General features: G+C 40.0%; 1 protein-coding gene across 1 annotated transcript in view; it reads right to left on the bottom strand.

The window, feature by feature from the left end:
• Positions 1-1,717: 1,717 nt before the first annotated feature.
• htr5ab (5-hydroxytryptamine (serotonin) receptor 5A, genome duplicate b) overlaps positions 1,718-25,228 on the bottom strand; it is a 36,606-nt gene continuing 13,095 nt past the window's right edge. Inside the window, exons 2-3 of the mRNA XM_007229188.4 lie at positions 23,535-24,744; positions 1,718-2,969 (exon numbers count right to left, since the gene is read on the bottom strand). Coding sequence (XP_007229250.2) covers positions 2,637-2,969; positions 23,535-24,245 — 1,044 coding nt within the window. The 5' untranslated portion in view covers positions 24,246-24,744 and the 3' untranslated portion in view covers positions 1,718-2,636. The remainder of the gene's footprint in view (positions 2,970-23,534; positions 24,745-25,228) is intronic.

A 25,228-nucleotide genomic window follows, 5' to 3' on the forward strand; every position in this document is an offset into this window, starting at 1 on the left:
AGAAAAAATATTCTGTGGTAACCATATACTAGTAAATTGGTACCACTTTAAAATAAGACTACCTTTATAAAGGGTTTATAAATGGTTTACAATTAGTTTATTAATAGTTACTAATTAGGTTGTAAATGCCTTAAAAATCATTAATAATCAGTTATAACACATACATAGAAAGGGCAACAATGACCTGTTGTTTGTCAAATAGTGAACCCACAGCCATCTATACTGTTGTCCTTTCTACGTATGTGTTATAACTGATTATTAATGATTTTTAAGGCATTTACGACCTAATTAGTAACCATTAATAAACTAATTGTAAACCATTTATAAACCCTTTATAAAGGTAGTCTTATTTTAAAGTGGTACCAGTAAATTTAAATATATGCAGTATTGTAGAAAAGTATTTGCCCCCTTACAGGTTTCTTTCATTGTTTTTGTTTTTTTTCATACGTACATTTTTTTCTTATTATCTTGGTTTTGGATCATTAAGATGTTTATTGGTAAATGTATGACTGGTCTTTGTGGGAGTTTTTTATTGCCTTGAAACTCTCTCTCATAGAAACCATGTTTGAGTTCTAGTCTCAACTTTTTTTCTTATTATTGAATCATTAACTGAATAAAGTGAGACCTGCTGTTATTTATTTAGATGTTCAGATGTTGTTCAGGGTTCTTCTCTGGTGTGACCTCCTGGATGAGTTGTTCATGCCCTTTTGGGGTAATTTCGATAGGCTGGTCACTCCTGGGAAGGTTCACCAGTGTTCCATGTTTTCTCCATTTGTGAATAATAGTCCTACAACTTTAGAAATAATGATTTGTGATTTGTAATCTTTTCCAGACTAATAGATGATCAATGACTTTTTTTCTAATCATTCCATGAATCAATATTTAAGTGATTTCATTAATTTTGTACATATTGTCGCTGTCGAATGAAAAACAAGTAACTTCCAAACTTTCAATGTAAAAAGAGTTTATTTTAAGTGTTAATGAAGTATTTTTATTGGTTTGTTCATCAATATTTTTTGACACAGTGTAAGAGACAGTTTGTCTGTTCAAATTATGAAGTAAATAAAAATCGACAAAAATGGAGATACTTGGTTTTCATTGAACGAATTCATTCGACATCAGTGTGTAGTCATTCCCCCAGTTTACCTGCACCTGTTCTAAAGTCAGCTGGTGTTTTTAAGTTATTTTAAACGATGTGATTAGTAGTCTAAAATTTTGTAGCACAATATGATTTTTACTGATTAAAAAATACTGATGATTCTGTATTTTTGAATGCTAGCATTATAATTGCTGCTACATGAAGACAGTGTGTGATTTGCATATGTTTAAATGTTCAATACTCTGAATTAATGGAGCTCCACCTTTTAATGATATTAAAAATAGTCTTAAATATTCAGGAAAATAACAAAAACAAACAGCTGCCTTTTATCTACATAAAGACACAGATAGGTGTCTTGCCCCCTACTGCTTGTAATAGTGTATAACAGTCTGTCAGAATGACGGTATGGATCATATGAACATGATAAATCAACATACAGCGCCATCTACACTTCCTGTAGTGTATTACAGTCAGTCAGAATGAGCATGGGAATCATATAAATATTATACAGCATTATAGAGCACTATAGAGCGCCCCCACACTTCCTGTAGTGTATTACAGTCTGACAGAATGACTGTGTAGAATGAATATATGAATATATGAATATTATAGAGCATTATAGAGCACTATAGAGCGCCCCCACACTTCCTGTAGTGTATTACAGTCTGACAGAATGACTGTGTAGAATGAATATATGAATATATGAATATTATAGAGCATTATAGAGCGCCCCTACGCTTCATATGATGTATTACAGTCTGTCAGAATGAACATGTGGATCATATAAACCATTATACAGCATTATAGAGCGCCCCTACACTTCCTGTAGTGTATTACAGTCTGACAGAATGTGCGTGTTGTTCATATGAACATTATAGAGCATTATAGAGCGCCCCCTGTACTTCCTGTATTGTATTATAGTCAGCCATATTGACTGTGTGAAATCTTATACATTTATAGACCGTTCTATAGGGCCACCTACACTTCCTGTAGTGTATTACAGTCTGTCAGAATGAACATGTCGATCATATGAACATTATAGAGCGCCCCCTACGCTTCACATGATGTATTACAGTCTGTCAGAATGACTGTGTAGATCATATGAACATTATAGAGTATTATAGAGCGCCCCCTACACTTCCTGTAGTGTATTACAGTCTGACAGAATGAGCGTGTTGTTCGTATGAACATTATAGAGCATTATAGAGCGCCCCTACACTTCCTGTAATGTATTACACTCTGACAGAATGAGTGTGTTGTTCATATGAACATTATAGAGCATTATAGAGCGCCGCCTGTACTGTATCTGTATTGTATTACAGTCAGCCATATTGACTGTGTGAAATCTTATACATATATAGACCATTCTTAAGCGCCATCTACACTTCCTGTTGTTTATTACAGTCTGTCAGAATGAACATGTTGATCATATAAACATTGTAGAGCGCCCCCTACACTTCCTGTAGTGCATTACAGTCTGTCAGAATGACTGTATGGATCATACAGTAAATACTGTAGTTCACACAGCCGTGTTCAGTCAGCGCTGCCTGGAGAAGAGGTTTCTGAAGGCGCTGTTGTAGTTCTTATTGAAGGCGGTGTAGATGAGCGGGTTGAAGAAGGAGTTGGAGTAGCCCAGCCACAGGAAGACGCTCTTCCAGGCCGGAGGGATGTCGCAGGAGCACAGCGGGGTGATGAGTTCGGCCAGGAAGAACGGGATCCAGCAGAGGACGAAGACCCCGATCAGAATGCCCACCATCAGCGCCGCCCGCCGCTCCTTCTGCTCCCGCCACGTCTCGCCATCCGTCTGGAAGGAGACGGCCGTGTGCCGCACCGTGAAGGCCATCTGAGGCTGCTGGCTGGCCTCCTTCACCTGACAAAACACACAGAGAGGAAGGATTGATGTTCAGAGAGAGATATCACCATAGAAACCAGGAGGATGTTTGACCTAAGGAGTAAATGTTGTCGATTTTAGAAGAGGAACCTTCATATCTCTGAGAATGTGGTTTAAATGTAATTAAAACCCTTTAATTTTAGCTGATTCAACCCTTAACTCAAATTCTAAAAATGCTACAAAAAAAAAAAAAGCAGAGGAGTAGTTTGGGAGGGGCACTGGGTGATGTATGGGTTTAGAGGCGGGGCAGTAGTACAAAGTACACAGACTCATCATCATCGCCTATTGCACAGTTAAACCTGAGAGGGCGCTGCAGAGGCAGAAATTACCACAATAAAAGTGTTTTTAAAAAGGAGTGGTATAAAGTTATCCAAAAGCAGTGTGTAAGACTGGTGGAGGAGAACATGATGCCAAGATGCATGACAAAAAAACTGTAATTAAAAACCAACCAGGGTTGTTCCACCAAAAATTTATTCCTGAACTTTAGAAATATGAACTTGTTTTCTTTGCATTATCATCAGCCATTTCTCATTTTCTGTAAATAAATGCTCTAAATGAGAATATTTTTATTTGAAATTTGGGAGAAATGTTATCTGTAGTTTATAGAATAAAACAATAATGTTCATTTTACTCAAACATAAACCTATAAATAGCAAAATCAGAGAAACTGATTCAGAAACTGAAGTGGTCTTTAATTTTTTACAGAGCTGTATGTCAGATATTTTAATGTAATACTTTAAATAAAAAAGTCAATCAAACTATGATCTTACAGACATTTTTACTAGACATATTGTTGTGCTGATTGGTGCTTTGACCCTGACTGAAGTCATAGTTACCATTATTGTCATCATCCACACCCACACAGCACATCAAACAGTTCTGCGCTTTTCTGAGTGTTTTCTAATATAAATGAGCATGTTTTCTTCAACAGTGTAAAAATATAACATATTAATCAGTAGGACGACTGCGAGGACAGTAAATAACGGCTGAAGCCGCTGCCCAATCTCTTTAATCGTCTGGAGAAGAAACAGTCAGAGATCAGCTGCTGGATTTCACCATGGAAACAAGAAGACCAACTAATCTGAGAGCAAATATCACTGTCCGACAAAAAACGAAAGTTTGTGAACACCTGCTACACCAGAGAGTCTCCTGAATTATTCAGGGGTTTGGATTCGTCTACTGTAGTAACAGAACAATGCAGCACAATCTGCCCAAACTCTACAGTATATACATACGGTGGTTGGAGAATGAAACTGAAACACCTGGTTTTAGAGCACAATAATTGATTGTGGTGACGGACAGTTCTGGTGGAAACAGGAGAGTTGAGGTGCACATTGAATTCTGCGTGATTTGATCAGCCGTGGTTTTATGTTTTTTGGATACAATCCGGGTTAGCACCCGAACATCCCTTTCAGACAGCTTCCTCTTACAGCATCCACAGTTAATCCTGTTGGATGTGGTTGGTCCTTCTTGGTGGTATGCTGACATTACCCTGGATACCGTGGCTCTTGATGCATCACAAAGACTTGCTGTCTTGGTCACAGATGCTCCAGCAAGACGTGCACCAACAATTTGTCCTCTTTTGAACTCTGGTATGTCTCCCATAATGTTGTGTGCATTGCAATATTTAGAGCAGAACTGTGCTCTTACCCTGCTAATTGAACCTTCACACTCTGCTCTTACTGGTGCAATGTGCAATTAATGAAGATTGACCACCAGGCTGCTCCAATTTAGCCATGAAACCTAAAAAAAAACCTATATATTTTAGATGTTTTTAATGAAGTGGTCAATGAGTTTAAGCACAAAGTGGGTAAAGTTGGAACAGTAGAATACGATCTGAAGCTCAGAAATGTTATTGAGAGTCTCTGGTATAAAGCAGAGCTACAGTAGGAGGGCGGTTACAGGTTGCAGCATGGATTCTCCTGTCGGGTTGGGAGGAGAACAGCATGATGCTGCACATAATTCACAGTCACAGAGCTTCACACACTCCAGCAGCGGTAGATCAGCTTCAGACGTTAAAACAATGCTCGGGACAAATGGATTCGGTTTAATCAATTTCAGCCGTGGGCGTTTTTCCAATATACCCGCCAACCGCTGATCCAAAGAAATGTTGTGTTTCTGTAAAATTGTCAAAATAATGTATTTTTTATAGTACAAAAATGTCTATAATGATCTAATCTTCTCTGGATTTTAAGTACCGTATTTTTATACATAAGGTTTATTTGGGTGAGTAAAGTGCTTCTGTTTATTAACAGAAAGCTTAGATTTCCAGTAATTCCACTAAAGCTGGAGCATTAGCATTAGTGGCTAACCACTACTGGTAATGCTAATGCTGCTCCAGCAGTGCTGCTTTGGCAGTCTGAATGGAAAAAGAGATAGTGCCTTGCATGGTTAGCGGCTAATGCTAATATTGCTGGAGAACTGAACTGAAACTCCTGTATAACTCTGTATTTCAGCGGCTTCAGTGGCTTTACTGCTCCTTAATACCTGACTGTTAGAATTTATACATAAGATACACTGACTTTTGATTGATTTTTAGGAAAATTAAAGGATTTTAGTGCAGAAAATACTAAATAAACTCTACTACTATAAGGTTAATTACAATCGTATGCCATAATAAAGCTACTACTGTCTTTTAAAGAACAGTTAACTTTTAATTATTTTTTTTAAATTCTGACGTTGGATTTGGAATTTAAGATATCCAACATAAAAAAAAAATATATAAAATATATTCCAGGTTTACTGGCATATCAGCTCTTTTATGGCATTAGGCTCTCCTTGTTAAGACAAACATCAAAGTCAATATTGTGGTAAACAAAAAATAATGAGATCTTGTACATATATTTTTGCCAATATGTCAAAAAAAATACATTTTCTCATTCTACTTGTCCTCATTTGACTGCTTTGTTCTCTGTTAGTGTTTAATCGTTCCTCTCCACTGCATGTTTCTCTCACAGTAGCTTTAGTGAAGTATTTTATGATTAGTGATGGCGATGGTGATTGTGGACAGAGACTCTCAGGTTGGTTTAAGTGATCTGAGAACCTGCATGCAGATCAGCTCCAGCGCTCCTCTAAAGCCCTCCTGCTGTTTGATGTATCTTATCTTTAGCGCGGCTCGTCTGGCAGGTTGATGACGGTCTGGCGGTTAGAACAGCGCTGGAGAATAGAGCTCATAGACAACACGCCACCCAGCTTAACGCCTTCCCTTTGTATCCTGATTGGCCGTGATTAGAGCAGAGAGGCCATCAAACACTGAATAATAAACGGGACTCATGTTTCAGGACCTTCAGGGCTTTATTTATTTGTCTTGGTGGAAAGCCGAGCCATGCCTTAAAATCTCAGATATTAATATAAGAAATTCTGATAAAGTGAATATAAAACTGCGGCTCTTTTTAGATGTTTAGTAGGTTAAGCTCTAAACTAAAAGCTAATCTGTGGAGCTAAATTTAGTTAGCCTGCGGTTTTCTGGTGTAGTAATGCTGTATGAGTAGTGGAGGGTTGTAAGCTTCAGAGGATGCAGCAGGATGCAGGATGTGTGTGGGATTAAGATTAAGAAAAAACATTCTAATTAATTTGTATTGCCTTTCTTTTGCACCCCCTTCTTTTTCCTTACAATCTAGAACACCGTTTGTTTTTATTTTTATTTAACATTGTGGTGTAGTGTACAGTCCATATACAGTACAAGAGGTGGGAAATATGGCAAAATTACTTCATGTAATTTAGCTCCAACCATTCAGCTTACAGTAGTTTTAGCTACACACATTCAGTACTCTTGTCTTGACCGGAAACGAGCACAGCCTACCACAGAATACTCTTAACTGGAAATGACCACAGAAAACTCTCAACCGGAAACGACCACAGAATACTCTCAACCGGAAACGACCACAACATACTCTCAACCAGAAACGACCACAACATACTCTCAACCGGAAATGACAGGAAACGAGCACATTGTACTCTTAACTGGAAACGATCAGAAATGACCACACCATACCCTCAACCGGAAACTACCACAGTATACTCTTAACCACAGCATACTCTCAACCGGAAACGCCCACAGAGTACTCTTGGCCAAAAACAACCGGAAACGACCACAGATATTTTACACAGTTATAGAACAGGAGATGTGTTAATGCAGTCCTCTATCCCTGACAATGCTGCTGGCAGGAAATAAAATATATTTGGATTTATATGCAGCGTATAATGAAAAAAATGGTCAGAATATCTTCAAGCATAAAGCAAACCTTCGTGAACCGAAACAGAGAGTTATTTATATATTTATACCAGAGTTCAGGAGTATTATCTTCTATCTGCAGGATTCAGCTTCACCTTCAGTTCTTCCAAGACTATTTCTGCTCACGGCAAAAGCAACAATTCTCCACATTTTCACGTCTATATGACACGGAAAGTGAATTCCTCTGAAAGCGCAAACACAAATAACCCCCGAAGTTCACCTCTATATGATTCAGTCCAGCAGAACCTTCCACCGAATCGCCTTCCAGACGTTCAGGCTGGAGGTGGAGGGTCAAGAAAGGTCTGCAGACCGGAAAACACTGAATTTCATCCTCACTGAAACCCCTCTGCTAACAGCCTTAAAAAACCTTCTGAACTGAAGAGATTCAGCTACAGCAAACCCTCACTGCAGTTACTGCCCTCAAACTGCTATTTATAGTTATTTTTAGTTAGTTACTTGTTTATACTGTTTGTACAATATATTTCTTAAGCAATTGCATGTGAATAGAACACTGTAAATGTAAACATGTGACAAATCTTCTTTTCACCAAGCTGGCTAGTAAAAAACTAATATTTCAGTAATTTATTGAGTATCGAATAGCCTGAGGTAATGAGAAGCTCTACATATTTATTAATCAGCTAACTAGCTAAGTTACCAGCTCTTCTTCTGTAGATGCCTGTCAAATATTGGCATGCTAGACATCTGACCCAGTCAGCAACTAAGAGGAGTGAGGGGCATGTGCTACCATGTTATATCATGAAATGATTTTTAAACACTAGAGGGAGCAGCGAGTGAGTTCTCTGTGAATAGGGGTAAATGCAGCTAAAAGCTACAATTTTTAAATTAAAAATATTAATGTTTCACTTGTTCAGAGATTTCCTTTAATTTTAGAAAGTACAATAATGTATTTAACTAAAAAGCAAAGAAAGTGTGCCTGTATATTTCAGTTCATCTAAAGAAAACGCTGCATCTCTGCTACTGTGAGCTGATTGGTTGGTAATGGTTGGTGATGCTGAAGATTCAGGTAGAGCACTAGGTCTATAAGGTTTATAACTTACTGTATATATAACTTGGAGTTTAAAAACTTAAAAAAATTATGTCTCCACTACTGACACATTTGATATAGTTCTGCGTTGAGGGCATAAGTACATATATTTTATTTTATAAAATGACCAAACATCTATTATAAACTCTGATTTTGCTTCATAGTTAATTCATATGAACCTGTTCATATTGGACTCACTTTAAGTGCGTATTCTCCTCTATAGAGATTCTCAGGAATGGCATCGCTAGTTCTCTCGTGTGTTTATTTCTGGCGTGTTCTCGTGATAAATCGAGAAATCGTGTAATTTGTAGTGTGAAAGTCTCAACACCTGAAGCACAACCAGTTGTGTAGTGTGAACATCACAATGACTTACAACTTGTCATTGAACACGTAAGGTACAGTTATCCAATTAGCGAATCCCTAGCAGCCATTGGGGACTTACTTTGGGGAATTACTTAGCAACAGTATAGCGACCATCTAAGAAAAATGCTAATGACAATGCTAATGAAAAATGCTAATGAAAATGCTAATGAAAATAAATATGCCACTTGCTTCAGCTCTACGTATTTTAACATACTACAAAAAGAACGTCTTGCATCGTGAGTTTTTCAAAATAGTGCCACACAGACGCTAAGATAGCGAAGGCTAAGCACGTTTGCTATCATCCTACGATGTTAGCAAAAGGGTGTTTGTTTTGCTTTAGCGCTAATCTGTCCTGTTTTCACTCGTATGCTAATCTGCCCGGCACACTGCGGAACGCCTCAGTTTACAGTCATTACGCGAGAGCAGGCGCCCAGTATAATGAAATCATGCACAGATGTGGACATGTTAGACATGTGTGTGTGTGTTTGCGAGAGTCTGGGATAATGAAGAGCTGCTTGCAGCATCAATAAGGAACCTTGGGAAAATGGAAATATTTACAGCTCAGTCTGTAACACACCAGCAGGAAACTGCGGATACAGCAGTGCGGCTGCTCCGGGAGGGATAATCCCGCGTACTGAAGCTTTAATAACACATTGTTGGTAAACTGTAGCGGCAGCAGAATTCCCTTAGCGTTCTTAGCTAGCTAATCCCAGCAGGCCTTTAAGAAATACGTCGTCTTTGTGTGCACGGATTTCCATTTATTAATCGGTTCCTCGTGCAAAAGCACAGAGCGACGCTACGTCAAATTAACCGCTCCTGTCTTAATGTTATGCACACGCCGATATTATTGATAAGGCTCAGAGTTAGCGCGCCGCAGGGGAATTGATAGCGGCGCTGGAGGAGAGAGAAAAGTGCTTATTAGCGCATTTGCTGCTAATTGCTGTGCAGAAGCTTTTAAAGTATTTAGCAGCGTAACGTAGCAACCCTGCTTTATACCATAAGCCTGCCCTTTCAAAAATTCAGATAATTAATTAGCTGGTAAATTCACTTTAAGCAACCATTAGCTAATACTTATGTGTTGCTGATTTACAGTGTTTATTTTTCCTTTTTAATGTGATTTGCAGTGTAGTCAGTGAAGTTTAGTGAGTAAACAGCTTAGCATGGAGCAGCAGCAGCAGCAGATGATAGCTATGGTAATTATCAGGGTTATTATAAATCAGGTTAAACTGCACCTGAACAGCCGTTTATCTTAAATAAAATGATTATATTTGACTGTTGCATCAGATCAAGACAGGATCACATTCTTACCACAAACAAACAAACATCCTCTCACAAGTTTCGCTATGTTTTTTTGGTCCAAACCTCTATTTCACCTAATTTATAAAGGTTGTCAGTTTTGCCACAATGCATTTGTAGCAGCCGTTATACACCACTATGCATTTAAGGTTGCCAGTATTTACCCAATACATTTGAGGTTGCCAGTATTTATCCAATATATTTCCAGTATTTACCCAATGCATTTGAGGTTGCCAGTATTTACTTAATGTATTTCCAGTATTTACTCAATGCATTTGAGGTTGCCAGTATTTACTTAATGTATTTCCAGTATTTACTCAATGCATTTGAGGTTGCCAGTATTTACCCAATGCATTTTAATTTGCCAGTATTTACTCAATGTATTTCCAGTATTTACCTCAATACATTTAACCTTTCCAGTATTTACCCAAATGCTTTTGATGTTGTCAGTGTTTGCTATAATGCATTTAAGTGTATCAGTTTATATATCATTTACTGGATATATTTGAGGTTGCCAGTATTTACCCAGTGTATTTGAGGTTCACAATGTGAACATTTACTCAAATAATTTCCAGTGCCAGTGGTAAACCAATATATGTTAAAATATATGTTTTTCCAGTACATGTAAGATCTCTGATATTTACTGTACCTTGTAGTTTTTGTATTTATTCAATTTATGTGTAAATATTTATCCAATGTTTTTGAGGTTGCCAGTTTTTACACAGTACATTTCCATTTTTAATTGATTTCCCAGTGTTTATTGAGTTCATTTGAGGTTTCCAGTATTTATCCAGTGTCTCTGATAGTATTTATCCAGTGAATAGGAGGATGTAAATTCAGTGTTTACAGTATTGAGGTTGCCAGTATTTATTTCAGTGTAATGTAGATATGGACTCTATAAAGTAAAAAAAGGAAGCTGATAAACGGTAGGTTATTTGCGGCTGTATTTAAACCGTGTGTTTATGGCAGCGTAAAAAACTATGGAGAATATGATTCAGGGTTACTATGACAACAATGCATGAGTGCATCAGTTCCTTATGCTATGCAGAGGCATGTGCCTGATATATTTACAGGCTTCATCTGATGTATTTTTGAACACTGTGAGTCTATTTAAATCCTCACGCCGCAGATTTTTATAGGAGCTGCAGAAAAAGCCTGTTGCTCCTCAGACTCCAGTCCTGTTCCTCGTTAGTGCAGCTGAGAAGAGTGCACCAGGATCTGATGAAGATGATGAAGACGATGATAATGATGATACAGTGAGCATTAGCGATAGCGGAGTGTGTGCATAATTAAACAGAGCACGCTTATAGATTTATCTGTCCACAGGCTGAAATAGAGGCAGGAGACACAAACACACAGACACATGCACGCTCATCACTATCTCTCTCACTCTCTCTATAACACTCTCTCACTCTCTATTACACTCTCTTACTCTCTATAACACTATCTAACTCTCTATAACACTCTCTCACTCTCTATAACACTCTCTCACTCTCTATAACACTCTCTTACTCTCTATAACACTATCTAACTCTCTATAACACTCTCTCACTCTCTATAACACTCTCTCACTCTCTATAACACTCTCTCACTCTCTATAACACTCTCTCACTCTCTATAACACTATCTAACTCTCTATAACACTCTCTCACTCTCTATAACACTCTCTCACTCTCTATAACACTCTCTCACTCTCTATAACACTCTCTCACTCTCTATAACACTATCTAACTCTCTATAACACTCTCTCACTCTCTATAACACTCTCTCACTCTCTCTATAACACTCTCTCACTCTCTATTACACTCTCTTACTCTCTATAACACTATCTAACTCTCTATAACACTCTCTCACTCTCTATAACACTCTCTTACTCTCTATAACACTATCTAACTCTCTATAACACTCTCTCACTCTCTATTACACTCTCTTACTCTCTATAACACTATCTAACTCTCTATAACACTCTCTCACTCTCTATAACACTCTCTTACTCTCTATAACACTATCTAACTCTCTATAACACTCTCTCACTCTCTATAACACTCTCTCACTCTCTATTACACTCTCTCACTCTCTATAACACTCTCTCACTCTCTATAACACTCTCTCACTCTCTATAACACTCTCTCACTCTCTCTATAACACTCTCTCTATAACACTCTCTCACTCTCTATAACACTCTCTCACTCTCTATAACACTCTCTCACTCTCTATAACACTCTCTCACTCTCTCTATAACACTCTCTCTATAACACTCTCTCACTCTCTATAACACTCTCTCAATCTCTCTATAACACTCTCTCACTCTCTATAACACTCTCTAACTCTCTATAACACTCTCTCACTCTCTATAACACTCTCTCACTCTCTCTATAACACTCTCTCTATAACACTCTCTAACTCTCTATAACACTCTCTCACTCTCTATAACACTCTCTCAATCTCTCTATAACACTCTCTCTATAACACTCTCTATAACACTCTCTATAACTCTCTATAACACTCTCACACTCTCTGTAACACTCCCTCACTCTGTATAACACTCTCTCACTCTCTATAACACTCTATATAACACTCTCTCACTCTCTATAACTCTCTATAACACTCTATAACACTCTCACACTCTCTGTAACACTCCCTCACTCTCTATAACACTCTCTATAACACTCTCTATAACACTCTATAACGTTTTCTCACTCTCTATAACACTCTCACACTCTCTGTAACACTCCCTCACTCTGTATAACACTCTCTCACTCTCTATAACACTCTATATAACACTCTCTCACTCTCTATAACTCTCTATAACACTATAACACTCTCACACTCTCTGTAACACTCCCTCACTCTCTATAACACTCTCTATAACACTCTCTATAACACTCTCTATAACACTCTCTATAACACTCTCTATAACTCTCTATAACACTCTCACACTCTCTGTAACACTCCCTCACTCTGTATAACACTCTCAAGATGCATGAAAAAAAAAACTGTGATTAAAACCAGGGTTATTCCACCAAATATTGATTATTTCTGAAGCTAAAGCTTTGCATCTTTTTTTTTGTTATTTCTCATTTTTTGAAAAATAAATGCTTTAAATGACAATATTATCTATCTATCTCAGAATCTGTCTTCTCTCTCTCTCTCTCTCTCTCTCTCTCTCTCTCTCTCTCTCTCTCTCTCTCTCTGTGTCCCAGAGTGCTTTAAGTGCAGTTGAATGCCCCACTCAGACACTGACACTGTGGTACTGTTTGTTCACACACACACACACACACACACACACTAGATTTTCATCTTTATTCAAATATTCATCACAGCATTTTCTTCCCGATCATCAAATCCTGCACTATGATTGTTGATTTACATATAACTTTACATGATTTACATATCATTTCCATATAATTTGCATACGAAGATCAGTCAAATCATTCGCTCCAAAAATCATTAGTCACAACAAACACACAGATAAAGGTTAGGCCACGCCCACTCACACACAGACGTGCACTGTGGAGCATGAGTGGGGTTACTGACAAAGTGGCTACGGAAAAGTATCTGGGGAGATGTTAGCTTGCGGTTTCTGAGTCGGCCCTGATGAGTGCCAGTTCCATCATCATAACGTTTATGAAAGTCTTTGCGACTGCACCTGAGAATGCTTTAAAAGTTCTTGACATTTTTCAATTTTACTTACATTTTTTCTTTACTTAGTTGAGTAGTTCTTACAATAATCGAATAATCTCTATTCAAGATAGTTCTATTCTAGAGTTTTACAGAAAGCTTTTGGATCCAAGTGTCTAATTTTTGTTGAAGTGAGGGTATGAGCAGGACAGGCGTGGTGAGATTTGGAGCACATCACCGTATTGCAGGCGTTTATAATCACTCCGTGGAGCCGAAACTGAATAACTTATTCCGACTGCATTTCGCACCTGAATGAGTCACTAGATACTCATTACAAATGTTCCCCATCCTCGCTTCGTTTTGTCACCGAGCCCATTTACATCCAGTATTAAAATTCATGTCCCAGCGGATCTGGCGTGTGACTGGATAGCGCTAAGCTAAATAGCGCTAAGAAGAAGTGTTCCAATTCCAACGTCACTGTGAAACACAGGTACGCCTGAACACACCGTCACTCACACGTCTAACACTGTCTGAATCCATACACATATACCTAAACCGTTTCTGATAAAGAAGCCATGGAGTGAAAGCACAAGGATGTACTATTAGTGTTTCCAATAAAGTGGACAAAAAGTGCACAAGAGGTACTGGAAGTAGATAAAAAAGGATGTAGGTGTTTCTAATAAAGTGACCAAGAAGTGGAAGCATAACAGGTAGGTGTTTCTAATAAAGTGGCCAAAGTGTGCACAAGAGATATTGAAAGTAGATAAAAAAAGGATGTAGGTGTTTCTAATAAAGTGGCCAGTGAGTGGCAGCACAAGGATTGTGGGTGTTTCTAATAAAGTGGCCAAAAGATTGGAGGCATAGATGGTGCTGTAGGTGTTTCCAATAAAGTGGCCAAAGTGTGGAAACCCAAAGCTTCTAATAAAGTGGCCAGTCAGTCGAAATACAAGGTGTTTCTAATAAAGTGGCCAGTGAGTAGAAATACAAGGTGTTTCTAATAAAGTGGCCAGTGAGTAGAAATACAAGGTGTTTCTAATAAAGTGGCCAATGAGTGGAAATAAAAGTTGTTTCTAATAAAGTGGCCAGTGAGTAGAATTACAAGGTGTTTCTAATAAAGTGGCCAATGAGTAGAAATACAAGGTGTTTCTAATATAGTGGCCAGTGAGCTGAAGAACAAGGAGGTACTTTTGGTGTTTCTAATAAAGTGGACATCAAACAAGGAAGAGAAGTTGAAAAGTTCCCAGGATTTTAGCAACGTATACGTAGATTAGAATAAGATTGATTAGATGTTTCTGATAAAGTGACCAAAGAGTAGAAGAAGAAAGAAGGAAGGTGTCTCCAATAAATGTATCGAGAAATCTTTATTCATTTATCTAGGGATTCTTTCTAGGAATCCTGATTCAAACAAGTCAAAACAGAGATGTAGTTTCAGACGAGGGCTTTGTGCAATCAAACCCTGCCGGCATGAAGCTCCTTCATAAAGGGAAAGTTGAATTGTTATTTTTTTTAGAAGGTGAGCACGAGTTATGAGGCACACAGCAGGATATCTGAAGACCTGTGTCAGCCGGGACGGTGTGGATCCAGTGAACATCCGTCCTCCTGCTGGAAACGTGCAGCCGCTTTTCCCCTCCGTTCAGCAGCAATCATCACCTCATCTCCCTCTCTGATCTGAACCAGAACAAGACTACGGTTATTATTATAAATATTCTTGTAATGTTATGCAGTATAACAGAACAATATGCTCTGAAAAATATTCTCCTAATTTCAAGAAGATACTCTTGAAAACAAATGTATGCTAAAGTTTCATTTGGTATAAATATAACAGTTCAGAACATTCAGTGCAGTATGTTCTTTGTATAGAATAATAATATTAATAATAATAATAATAATGTCACAAAATATACAGAGCACTTCAGTTTCTGAATCAGTTTCTCTGATTTTGCTATTTATAGGTTTATGTTTGAGTAAAATGAACATTATTGTTTTATGCTAAAAAACTACAAACAACATTTCTACCAAATTCCAAATAAAGTCCTTTATTAAGTCATTAAGAGCATTTATTTACAGAAATTGAGAAATGGCTGGAATAACAAAAATGCAAAGATACAGAGCTTTCAGATCTTTCAAGCTCATATTCATAAAGTTTTAAATGTTCTGAATATGCCTCAGTATTTGGTGGAATAGCCAATATGTTGGCATCATGGCATCATGTTCTCCTCTCCTCCACCAGTCTTACACACTGCTTTTGGATATCTTATGCTTTACACTCCTGGTCGAAAAATTCGAGCAGTTCAGCTCGGTCTGCTGGAAATGCGCAGCCGTTTTTCCCCTCCGCCCCGAGAGTTCCTGAAGAGCAGAGGAATAATTGGCTTCCGCACCGTTCAGCAGCAATCATCACCTCATCTCCCTCTCTGATCTGAACCAGAACAGCGGCAGGAACCGGCGCCTCGTCAGAGAACAGACTTGCGTACGAGTCTGAGAGGGCGGTGACGCGTCTCGGCGGCCGGGTCGTGAAATTCCAGGCTGCACCCGACGGCCTGCATCCGCTTCACGCCGTCTCACCGTCCTTCATTAGACCAGCAGAGCGGAAATCTCACAGAAGTGGGAAATTAACTTATGACACCAGCTGACAACTCCCATTAAACACCGGGAGAACCGGCGGATAGAGATATATACTGTATTTCACCTCCGCTCAGGTGGAATTTCCTCTAAATTGACAGCAGGAAGCTATGCAGTGTCAGGGTTCTCCAGGCTCCGCTCCAGGTCTTCGATTTTATTGAATATTGAGAATAAATGACTCGTCTGAACGTACAGTATGGAGAGCTGTAGGCTGTAGGCTGTAGAGGATAGAGGGGGTTGGGTTTAATCTCAGGTGTTAAACCAAGGTGTTATATAGTGCCTATAGTGGTGTTTCAAAGGGTGGCATCACAGCCCACAAGCCCAACAGCTCATTTCCATCAAAAGGATGAGAAAAATAGATTTTTTGCACGTGAGGAGTGCGATAAATTCTGCACCATAGGCATCTGGCTACTGATCAAACCTTCTGATCATCTGATCTGAAATTTCTCGTTTACTGGGTGAAAGTTTCTGGTCTGATCTCCAAACCACACAACTCTACACTTCATTCACTGCACTAACTAACGCTGCATTTTAACACATGATTAATTAGTGCACCGCCCTAGTGCACGTCCACACTTTAACCCTCCAATCCTCACTTCTACACTTTACTCACTGCATAAGCACTCGCACTAGCACCACTTACTGCATTAGCAGTTTAGTAGCTGGCGCATTTTAACACATAATTAACTAGTGCACTACCAAGTGCATGACTACACACTTCCCTTGCACAAAGAAGAGCACTTTTACCATTTACTACCTAGAGCACATAAGTGCTACACAAACTGCAGTTATTTGTTATTAAATAAATAACAAGTTAAAAGAAAAACTCAACTAAAACAGTTACAGGCTGTTGTCTGAAGGTGGTTAGAAATTAAAAGTTGAAAATAAGTGAGTGACACCAGTGAGCTTTAGTGAGTTTTAGAGTTTCCTGTAGTGAATTTCAGCTCACTGGTGCTAAACTGTAGCTAAAAGCCGATTTTCCCAGTTCAGTAAGTCACTAGAGAGGGTCTGATAATTACTGGTGTTTATAGAAATCATGGATGATTATGATATAAGATGGCGTGCGGCTGGAGATTATAATTATATCATTTAAAAAATATATAAGCCAGTGTGTTTCTCGTCGAGCTGCTAGTGAGGACCTGCCTACTTTTTGATTCAATACTTCACTAAAGTATAGATACCCAAAATTTATACTTAAGTAAGGTATTAGTATTTCTACTTCGTTACTTGACACCTCTGCAGGTGGATCAGTATTTACTGAAGCAGAGCATCATCATCCCTCACTTTTTGTGTGGGCATTTCCAATGTTTTTGAATACAGAGCTTTGCTTGAAGCTTATTTAATGGACTACCTGTGAGAGATCTTCCCAAATTTCACTCTTTTCTGTGCAAAACCCCAGAGAAACACCACTAAACTGTCAATCAAAACCCACGAAAACCCATTCAGAACATTTTCCATCTGAAGCTTGAAGCCTAACCATTTTTTTTCCAGCACTACAGCTGGAAAGAACCCAAGCGTGACCGTCGGGAAACACAGTGATGATTGAAACGGACCACTGTTACAGAACCGCAGAGAGAGGATGGGCAGAGATGGTCAGACTGGATCTGTGTTGTGTCAGAAGGCCAGATGGTTTTTCTGCTTTCAGGGAAGCTGTTAGAAGGTTAATGGTGGAAATGGGCTTGGAGCACATGCCCCTGCAGCCAATCACGCGCCGCCATGTGGAGATATTTCTCAAGGTGTCCTTTGGCTTCAGGACCTGCAGCTCTAGCCTTCGGTTAAGAGTAGCAGCCAAAAAAATACAGAAATGCAGTGAGAAACAGCCTGAAAATCTCCCATTTGGGCTGCGTCCCAAATCACACACTGTCACACAGAACGCTATATGCAGTATCTCAAAAGAGCTCCGTCCAAAATCTCACTTTGTGTTCTCAGCTTAATTACTCAGGAATTCCTTCACACATAATCCATATATGGCTATAAAGGGCGGAGCTTAAACTTACTCTTTCTAAAAATAGTGATCACATCCCAGTGCGGTAAAGCTAAATCTACAAGAAACCCATTTAGAGACACCTAAAAAAACACCTAAAAAAGTGAAAAATCTCCTTCCCCAACCAATATTATTTACCTTTAGTGCTTCAAACATATTTATATGAGGTAAAAACGTCCTCTGTTAGCCGGGATTTTGGTTGAACAATTAATTCCCTAAGTTTAAAGTTTTTTTTTTTTAATGATCAGCTAGAGAGAGGGTCATCCTCCATCAGAACAGCTCAGTTATGGACAATCTATGAAAATTCTTCATGGACCCTCAGCATAAAAAAAAGTTTAAATTCTTCCACATGAAGCCCCCTACTGGTTTTCGCACTATGAGGACAGATTTGAGCTCATCAGGAAAAGATATCTACCGCAGCTTTTCCTCCCACCTCTGCCAATCACAGCCTCTTCCCTCTGCTCATTTACGTCAGCGGGTTACGCCAGCGGAGATGTGTTTTGTTCCTGATGAACTGTCAGTGTGGGGTCTGGAGGGCTTCCTTTGTAGCTGAGGTTTCTCCTCCACAGAGCCGCACTTCGCTCACGCTCTTTATTCCAGTCTGCGCTGAAACCCGACTCGTCCGACTGCGCTTCCTCGTCTCCTTCACAGAAACGATGCAGAGAGGAGCACAGATACAGCTGAGAAACTTCATCTAAAAGAAGAATAAGGAAGAGATCTGGAAGAAGCTTTGAGAAAAAGTGCATCACACATCACCCACAGCATCACATCACTATTAATTACTGCAATATCTGAGGACACTGATTTACTGCTAGATGAACGCTGATGTTCTAAAGTACTATATATATATACTATAAATAACTTTTCCCTTTGTTTAATGCCTCAGACAAGCCGACAATCCAATCAACCAAAGCTATGGTTTATTATATAGTTAAGACAATAGTAAATGACATCTTTAATTTGGCCACAAAGCTGTAATAATGGTTGTTTTGAACCCACTATGGACCCCCTAAATTAGGAGTGAATCTCCTCACTTCTGCAAACACGCGACGACAAAGCAACACATTAATCTACACCTCGGACCACGGACATCTACACCTCCAGATGCAGGAAAAGGGCCCCCTGAATCAGGAAGGATCCCACCCACCCAGCACATGCACTTCCTGTCCCGCCCCCCTCAGGCCGGAGGCTGCGGAGCATCAAGTGCAAAACAACCAGACTGAGAAACAGCTTCATTCCGGAAGCTGTAAGACTCTTAAACTCCACCTGACAACACACTGCACTGACACACAAGGACAAATTACTGTTTACAAACACTGTCACTTTAAACCGCACTGAGACACTTTATCTCCACTGCTCTAATTCTATATCATGCTGCTATAGCAAACTTGCACTCTGGACCTCATGTTGCTGCAACCTGTCTACTCTCTCTCTGTTTTTTAATTTTTTATTTTTTGGGGGGTATTTATCTTATCTATTTTGTATATTCTATTTTAGTGTATTCTATATTTTATCTATATATCTATTTTAACAACAGCTCTAGGGTGTAAACTGGACCGTGAGATCACAATTTCGTTCCACCTCATGTACCACATGTGATGCGAATGACAATAAAATCTCCTTGAATCCTTACTGTAAGACTGTTGGACCTTTTATACTTCTGCTTCAAACCTATGCTGTAGCTTACGCATAGCCATACCATAGCTGCGGACCCTACACACCGTAGCCACGAACCTTACATGCCGTAGCCTACAGCGTTGCTGAACACCCTATACGGTGAAGTCTTTGCCATAGCTGTGAACCCTACATGCCATAGCCTATGGCGCAGCCACAAACCCTACACGCCATAGCCTAAAACATAGCCACAGACGCTACGTGCCATCGCCTACACTGTTCCACAGACCCTACATGCCGTACCCTATGGCGTAGCCAAAGAAACCTACATGCCATAACCTCTGGCGTAGCCGCTAGCATACTTGCATTGGGTGTGTCTTTCCATCCTTTATTCACCTTTAATGTGTAGTCATTCCCCCCTAGGCTTCCTTCCCCTATGTAATGTGTTAACTTGTAATATAGTATGTATTATTGTACAGTGTTAAAGGCTATAAGAGCAAGTTACCACAAGAATTTAGAGAAAACAGCCCTAATCCATTTTAACCTTCTGGACGTGTTTTAAAACCTAGTCATTGATTCCAGTTTCCAGTCCTAGACTTTGTGTTCTTGCCGGACGTTCAGGGAACAGTTAATGTAATTAATTGTGCAGTTTTACTGTCACACCTACTAAAAATGAGCATGCCCTGGAGGCGGAGAGGGAGATGGATTTTTACACCGCCTGCAGGGTCCAGATTCAACCAGTGCAGCTCAATAACAGTTTCTACATCCCCCTCTTAATAATTCAATATTTTAAAACAGGCTCAATAAATGTGGTGTTAATTGCAGTGAGATATTAGTTCACCCGGTATAAAATAAATCAATAACTGAACATTTATTTTTTAAACAGTCATTAAATGAGAGTTGCCAAGGTAACCTTGCCGGTCACCTATTAGGGAGATATCTAATAGCGCCATGTTTCATGTTGTCGCCGAATCGCCGATTTGCTAATGATCTATTTTTAATACGTGTTTCCACACGCTGAGGTGCGATCATGCCATGTTCACACACATTAACACATCTCTTTAATTCTGTATTACTCTTGATTCTCACGCAGGCTGCGTGTGCCGGGGGTTTCATTTGGTGATTGCAGAGTTACCAACAAGCCTGTGGTACCCTTTAATTATGCTCAGGCGCATTTTTAACCCCCCTTGTGATTACTTCAGGCTTGTTTAATTGATTCGAGTACAAATATTACACCTATGAGTCATTTTCTCTCTCGAATACTGTAGAGATGGATGTAATTCCTGGCCGAAGTGTGATCCGTTCAATGACAAATGCTTTACTCGTATTGATTTTCCGGGGCGACACTTAGGGCCGGCACAACAAGCTCCCTCTGGTCCTCAGCACTTGACTTGGTGAAAGTGTAATCAGGACATGGCCATAAACACGACTCCAGCTACAATACTGCCATCCAGCGCTAATTAACGCTACTAAAGCATTTTTACGCACTAAGCTTGACTCTGCTTTTCAATTAACACCTTCCATGGTACTGATAAAGGGCTCTTTCTAACACCAACAGTCTATATTCGCTCAGTTACAACAGCATCAGAGTTTAATAAATTATAAAACTACACTGATAGGAAGTGAAGTGTGTTCAGGTGCACCACTGACTGATTAAAACCCTGACAACAGTCAACAGTCAGCCTTCCAATCCTATCTTAGCCATGCAGGAGAGCCATGCACACAAATCCAGCTTTTACATCAACAAAAGTTGAGTAAAGGATAAAGAAAAAAACAGTAAAATAACACTGCTGTTCCCGTAAATGGCACGTTCCTATCTTAACAGTGTGGCGCTTTTTGCAGTGCGCCTCGAACGTGCCAAAGTCAGAGCTCACCCGCCTCTTAAAAGGAATGATGAGCAAGTGATTCATGACTGTTGTGCGTTTTAGCCGAGCAATGCTTTTTTTTTGTGTCCTCATGAGAGCAAAGAGGGGAAACAGAGGCAGTAATTATTTATGCTCTCCTTTCTCCCACTGAAGAACATCACCAGCTAAACGTCTCACTCTGGGAGTGGGCTGCTAGCTGCTGTAGCGTGGGTTCTTCAAGATAAGCCTGTCTGCACTCATCTCGTGAGGATGCTTAGCGCCCTGCGTGCTGCCGTAATCGCCTTATAATGATTTATGACCAAAAAGCGGCGAACAGTCAGAGGGACGTTAATGAAAATTAAATGAGTCACTGTTTGTATTGGAAACGTATCAGACGTGCCACCACTCAGGATCAGATGGTCCAATTAAATTGGCCTGCCTGAGTATGGATGTGTGTGTGTGTGTGTGTGTGTGTGTGTTTGTCACCTGTGCTGAGAGTCATTCAGTCAGGTTGATTTATAAAAAAATACAAAAAAATCCCTATTTTCCACCATCTTTCACCATACTCTCGCTCCTTTCATCTCACAACTGCTCTGAATTTCCTTATCAATGTGTCTGGACCCGAGTAATTGGTGCTTTTAGGCAGAACGCAGGATTTCCCCATTGTGCAGCATGAAGCCACATGCAAAAAGCAATAAACAGATACAAATACAAATATACAAATACAAAAACAGCAATTATTTCCAGAGAAACATCATCAGAATAGCTCACAATGCTGGTACATAAAAAAAAATGTGTGAAACCCTGAAAGCTCCCTCATAGAGAACGTTATTACACCAAATGTATTATTATGCCTGGAGAAGTTGTTGGGTGTTGTTGGGTCGACAATATGTTGGTAAAATCGCATGTTATTAACATGGTGGAGGGATACATATGCCACGAAAAAAAATAGTCCCCAAAGAAAACTGTTTTCGTTCATATTTACAGCTATTTTACCAACATTTTACCAAATTACATATGAAACTCATCGATACACGCCATCACTGTCCAATGAAAGAAAACAAGTATCTTCAAAACTGCAACTTTACAGGAGAGAGAAAAAAACTTCCACATTTTCAAAGGAAGTCAATGTAAAAAGAGTGTATTTTAGTCATTTTTAAGTATTTCTTTTGGTTTGTTCATTAAGAAATTTGGGCATAGTGTAATAAACAGTTTTTTGGTTCAAATTATGTAGTAAATTAAAAATCGACAAAAATGGAGATACTTGTTTTTTCAATGGACAGCAACGACATGTAGTTCCCCTGTTGGACTGGATGGTAAATAATAAACGGACTAAATTTATGTTCTAAGTAACTAGCTTGGTCTATTTAAAAGGGGCTAAAATAATGTTACACTACATTAAATGGAGAAGGGTCAAGCACTAGAACCAGGTTCAACTTTTTCATGAATTGGCTCAGCTGTATTTTGCTAACGTGTGTTTGGCCATCTTCACTTGACTTGTACACCAGTGCGAGTTTGCCAAGAGTTAGCCTTGGTCCCATCAGCTACACTTATTTTAATATATTAGAGGTTTTATTGCATTAACATTAGAATGTTTGTCTGTTAATAGTTAACCAAATTGATCCACATTTCTTCTATAAGTTTCTCCACAAATTGGAAGGTCAATGACCCAATCCCCATTTTCATGACTTCCACCAATCACTAGCAATTCCCACAACACTAGGAGGTTGAAGACCAAGAAATGCATCACTGAGCAACCAGCATGCTCAGAGGAAAGTGCCAGATCCCCAGCTCCAATACACCAGCTAACAGATGCCTGTTAGAGGTGATGTGGGGTAATAGAGCACCCTCTATCCAATCTTGAGAGATTCAAGGCTGATTCAAGCCATGTATAAGGAACTATTTCCTAAACTTTTGCTCTTACCTCAATGACCTCAGCCATGGGCATGATGGTGTTGGTCTTTCTGGATCCGATGCGAAACTTGGCCGCCTTGTAGATCTTCCAGTAAACAAACAGCACCACACACAGAGGCAGGTAGAAAGCCCCAAAAGTCGAGAAGACTGTGTACGAAGGTTCCTGGCTGACCTGACAGGCCAGCGACTCCTCGGAATACGTCTCTCCCCAGCCGAAGAGCGGCGAGAGGGAGATAACCGAGGAGAGGAGCCACGTTAGTCCGATCATCACGTTGGAGATCCTCTTCCGGGTCTTGAGCGTGTACTCCAGATGCCGCGTGATGGACCAGTAGCGGTCCAGGGCTATGGCCGTCACGTTCCAAATGCTGGCCGTGCAGCAGAGCACGTCACAGGAGATCCACACCTGGCAGAGGATTCGGCCCAGGATCCAGCGCCGACCGTACAGCTCCCGCACCAGACTCAGCGGCATCACCAGACCCGCCACCATCACGTCGGAGATGGCCATGGAGGCCACCAGGTTGTGAGGAACGCGGTGAAAGGTTCGCACCCTCAGGATGGTCACCAGGACCAGGAGGTTCCAGACGAATGTGGCCACGACGAGCATGGCGAGGAGGGTGAGGGTGAGGACGCTGAAGACAGAAAACGGACGGTACAGATTGCCCGATTCTGGGATGTTGGTAAAGTTCGAGGAGTGTAACGTCGTAACGTTGAGATGGGGCATTGCTGGTATTCACGGGACTATTGCAACGGTGCTTTTATTCCTTGTGGCGAGGTCAGAACCAGCGATCAAGCAACCAGATGGATTAAGCTGCCAGTTGGAGTCTTAGGACTTTCTGGTTAGTGAGGAACATGCTGAGAATAGGAAGTTTCTAGATAAAAACAGCCTGCCATGATTGTTAGAAAGTTGTGTAAAGATGTTTTAAGAGTTCAGCTTTCTTTCTTTAGCTCAAACATGGCCATGTTTAAAGATTGTAGAGTTTTCCTCAACTCTGAAAAACAGTCCCTATGCTGTTTTTTAGGCTGTTCTACAGAGATTTACGGCTCCACCGCTGGTCGGGCGAGGACTGCCGGGGCTCCAGCTGCTGTCAAACTGATTAAAAAGAGCAATCACATTACGCCCGGGCACTCTGCACTGCTCTGGGAGTCAGGAGATTGTAGCCTCCAGATATTTGGTGAAGTTCACTCGCAGACATGTCCTGAAGGTTTCAGGGGGCTCCATCCTGCAAGACACAAAAAAGAAACGTGAATAAATCAAATCTCCTTCTCCTCAACAAGGAGAACTGATGGAATTTTAAAACATATTCCAAGAGGACCGAGAGGACCCTCTAGCTTATTGTAGCTTTGAGGTCCGTGGCTTTGCTGTGCGGAATCAACAGCACTCCCGTGCAACGGCTAATCAGCAGTTTGCTCACGAATCGCACGAGGAGGGAGTGAGGGGGAGAGGAGCTGATCACTGTCATCTTCACACTCTGCCCCCTCCACTCCCAGCACACAAAGAGACATTTACTTTCATGTGCTGGTAAAAAGCCACAAAGCAACTTCAAGGCATCTGCTGCTCCGTACGGCTAGAGCTCGCACCGCCCTCCAACACCCTGCCTTCTGCAGCCCCTTTACCACATTTAGACTCGATGGACGGATGGACTGAAACAAGCAGCAAGCAGTCACGCTCTATTCTATATATATATATACTCTCTCTATATATAA

The sequence above is a fragment of the Astyanax mexicanus genome, chromosome 8, assembly GCF_023375975.1.
Source record: "Astyanax mexicanus isolate ESR-SI-001 chromosome 8, AstMex3_surface, whole genome shotgun sequence".
Lineage (NCBI taxonomy): Eukaryota > Metazoa > Chordata > Actinopteri > Characiformes > Acestrorhamphidae > Astyanax > Astyanax mexicanus.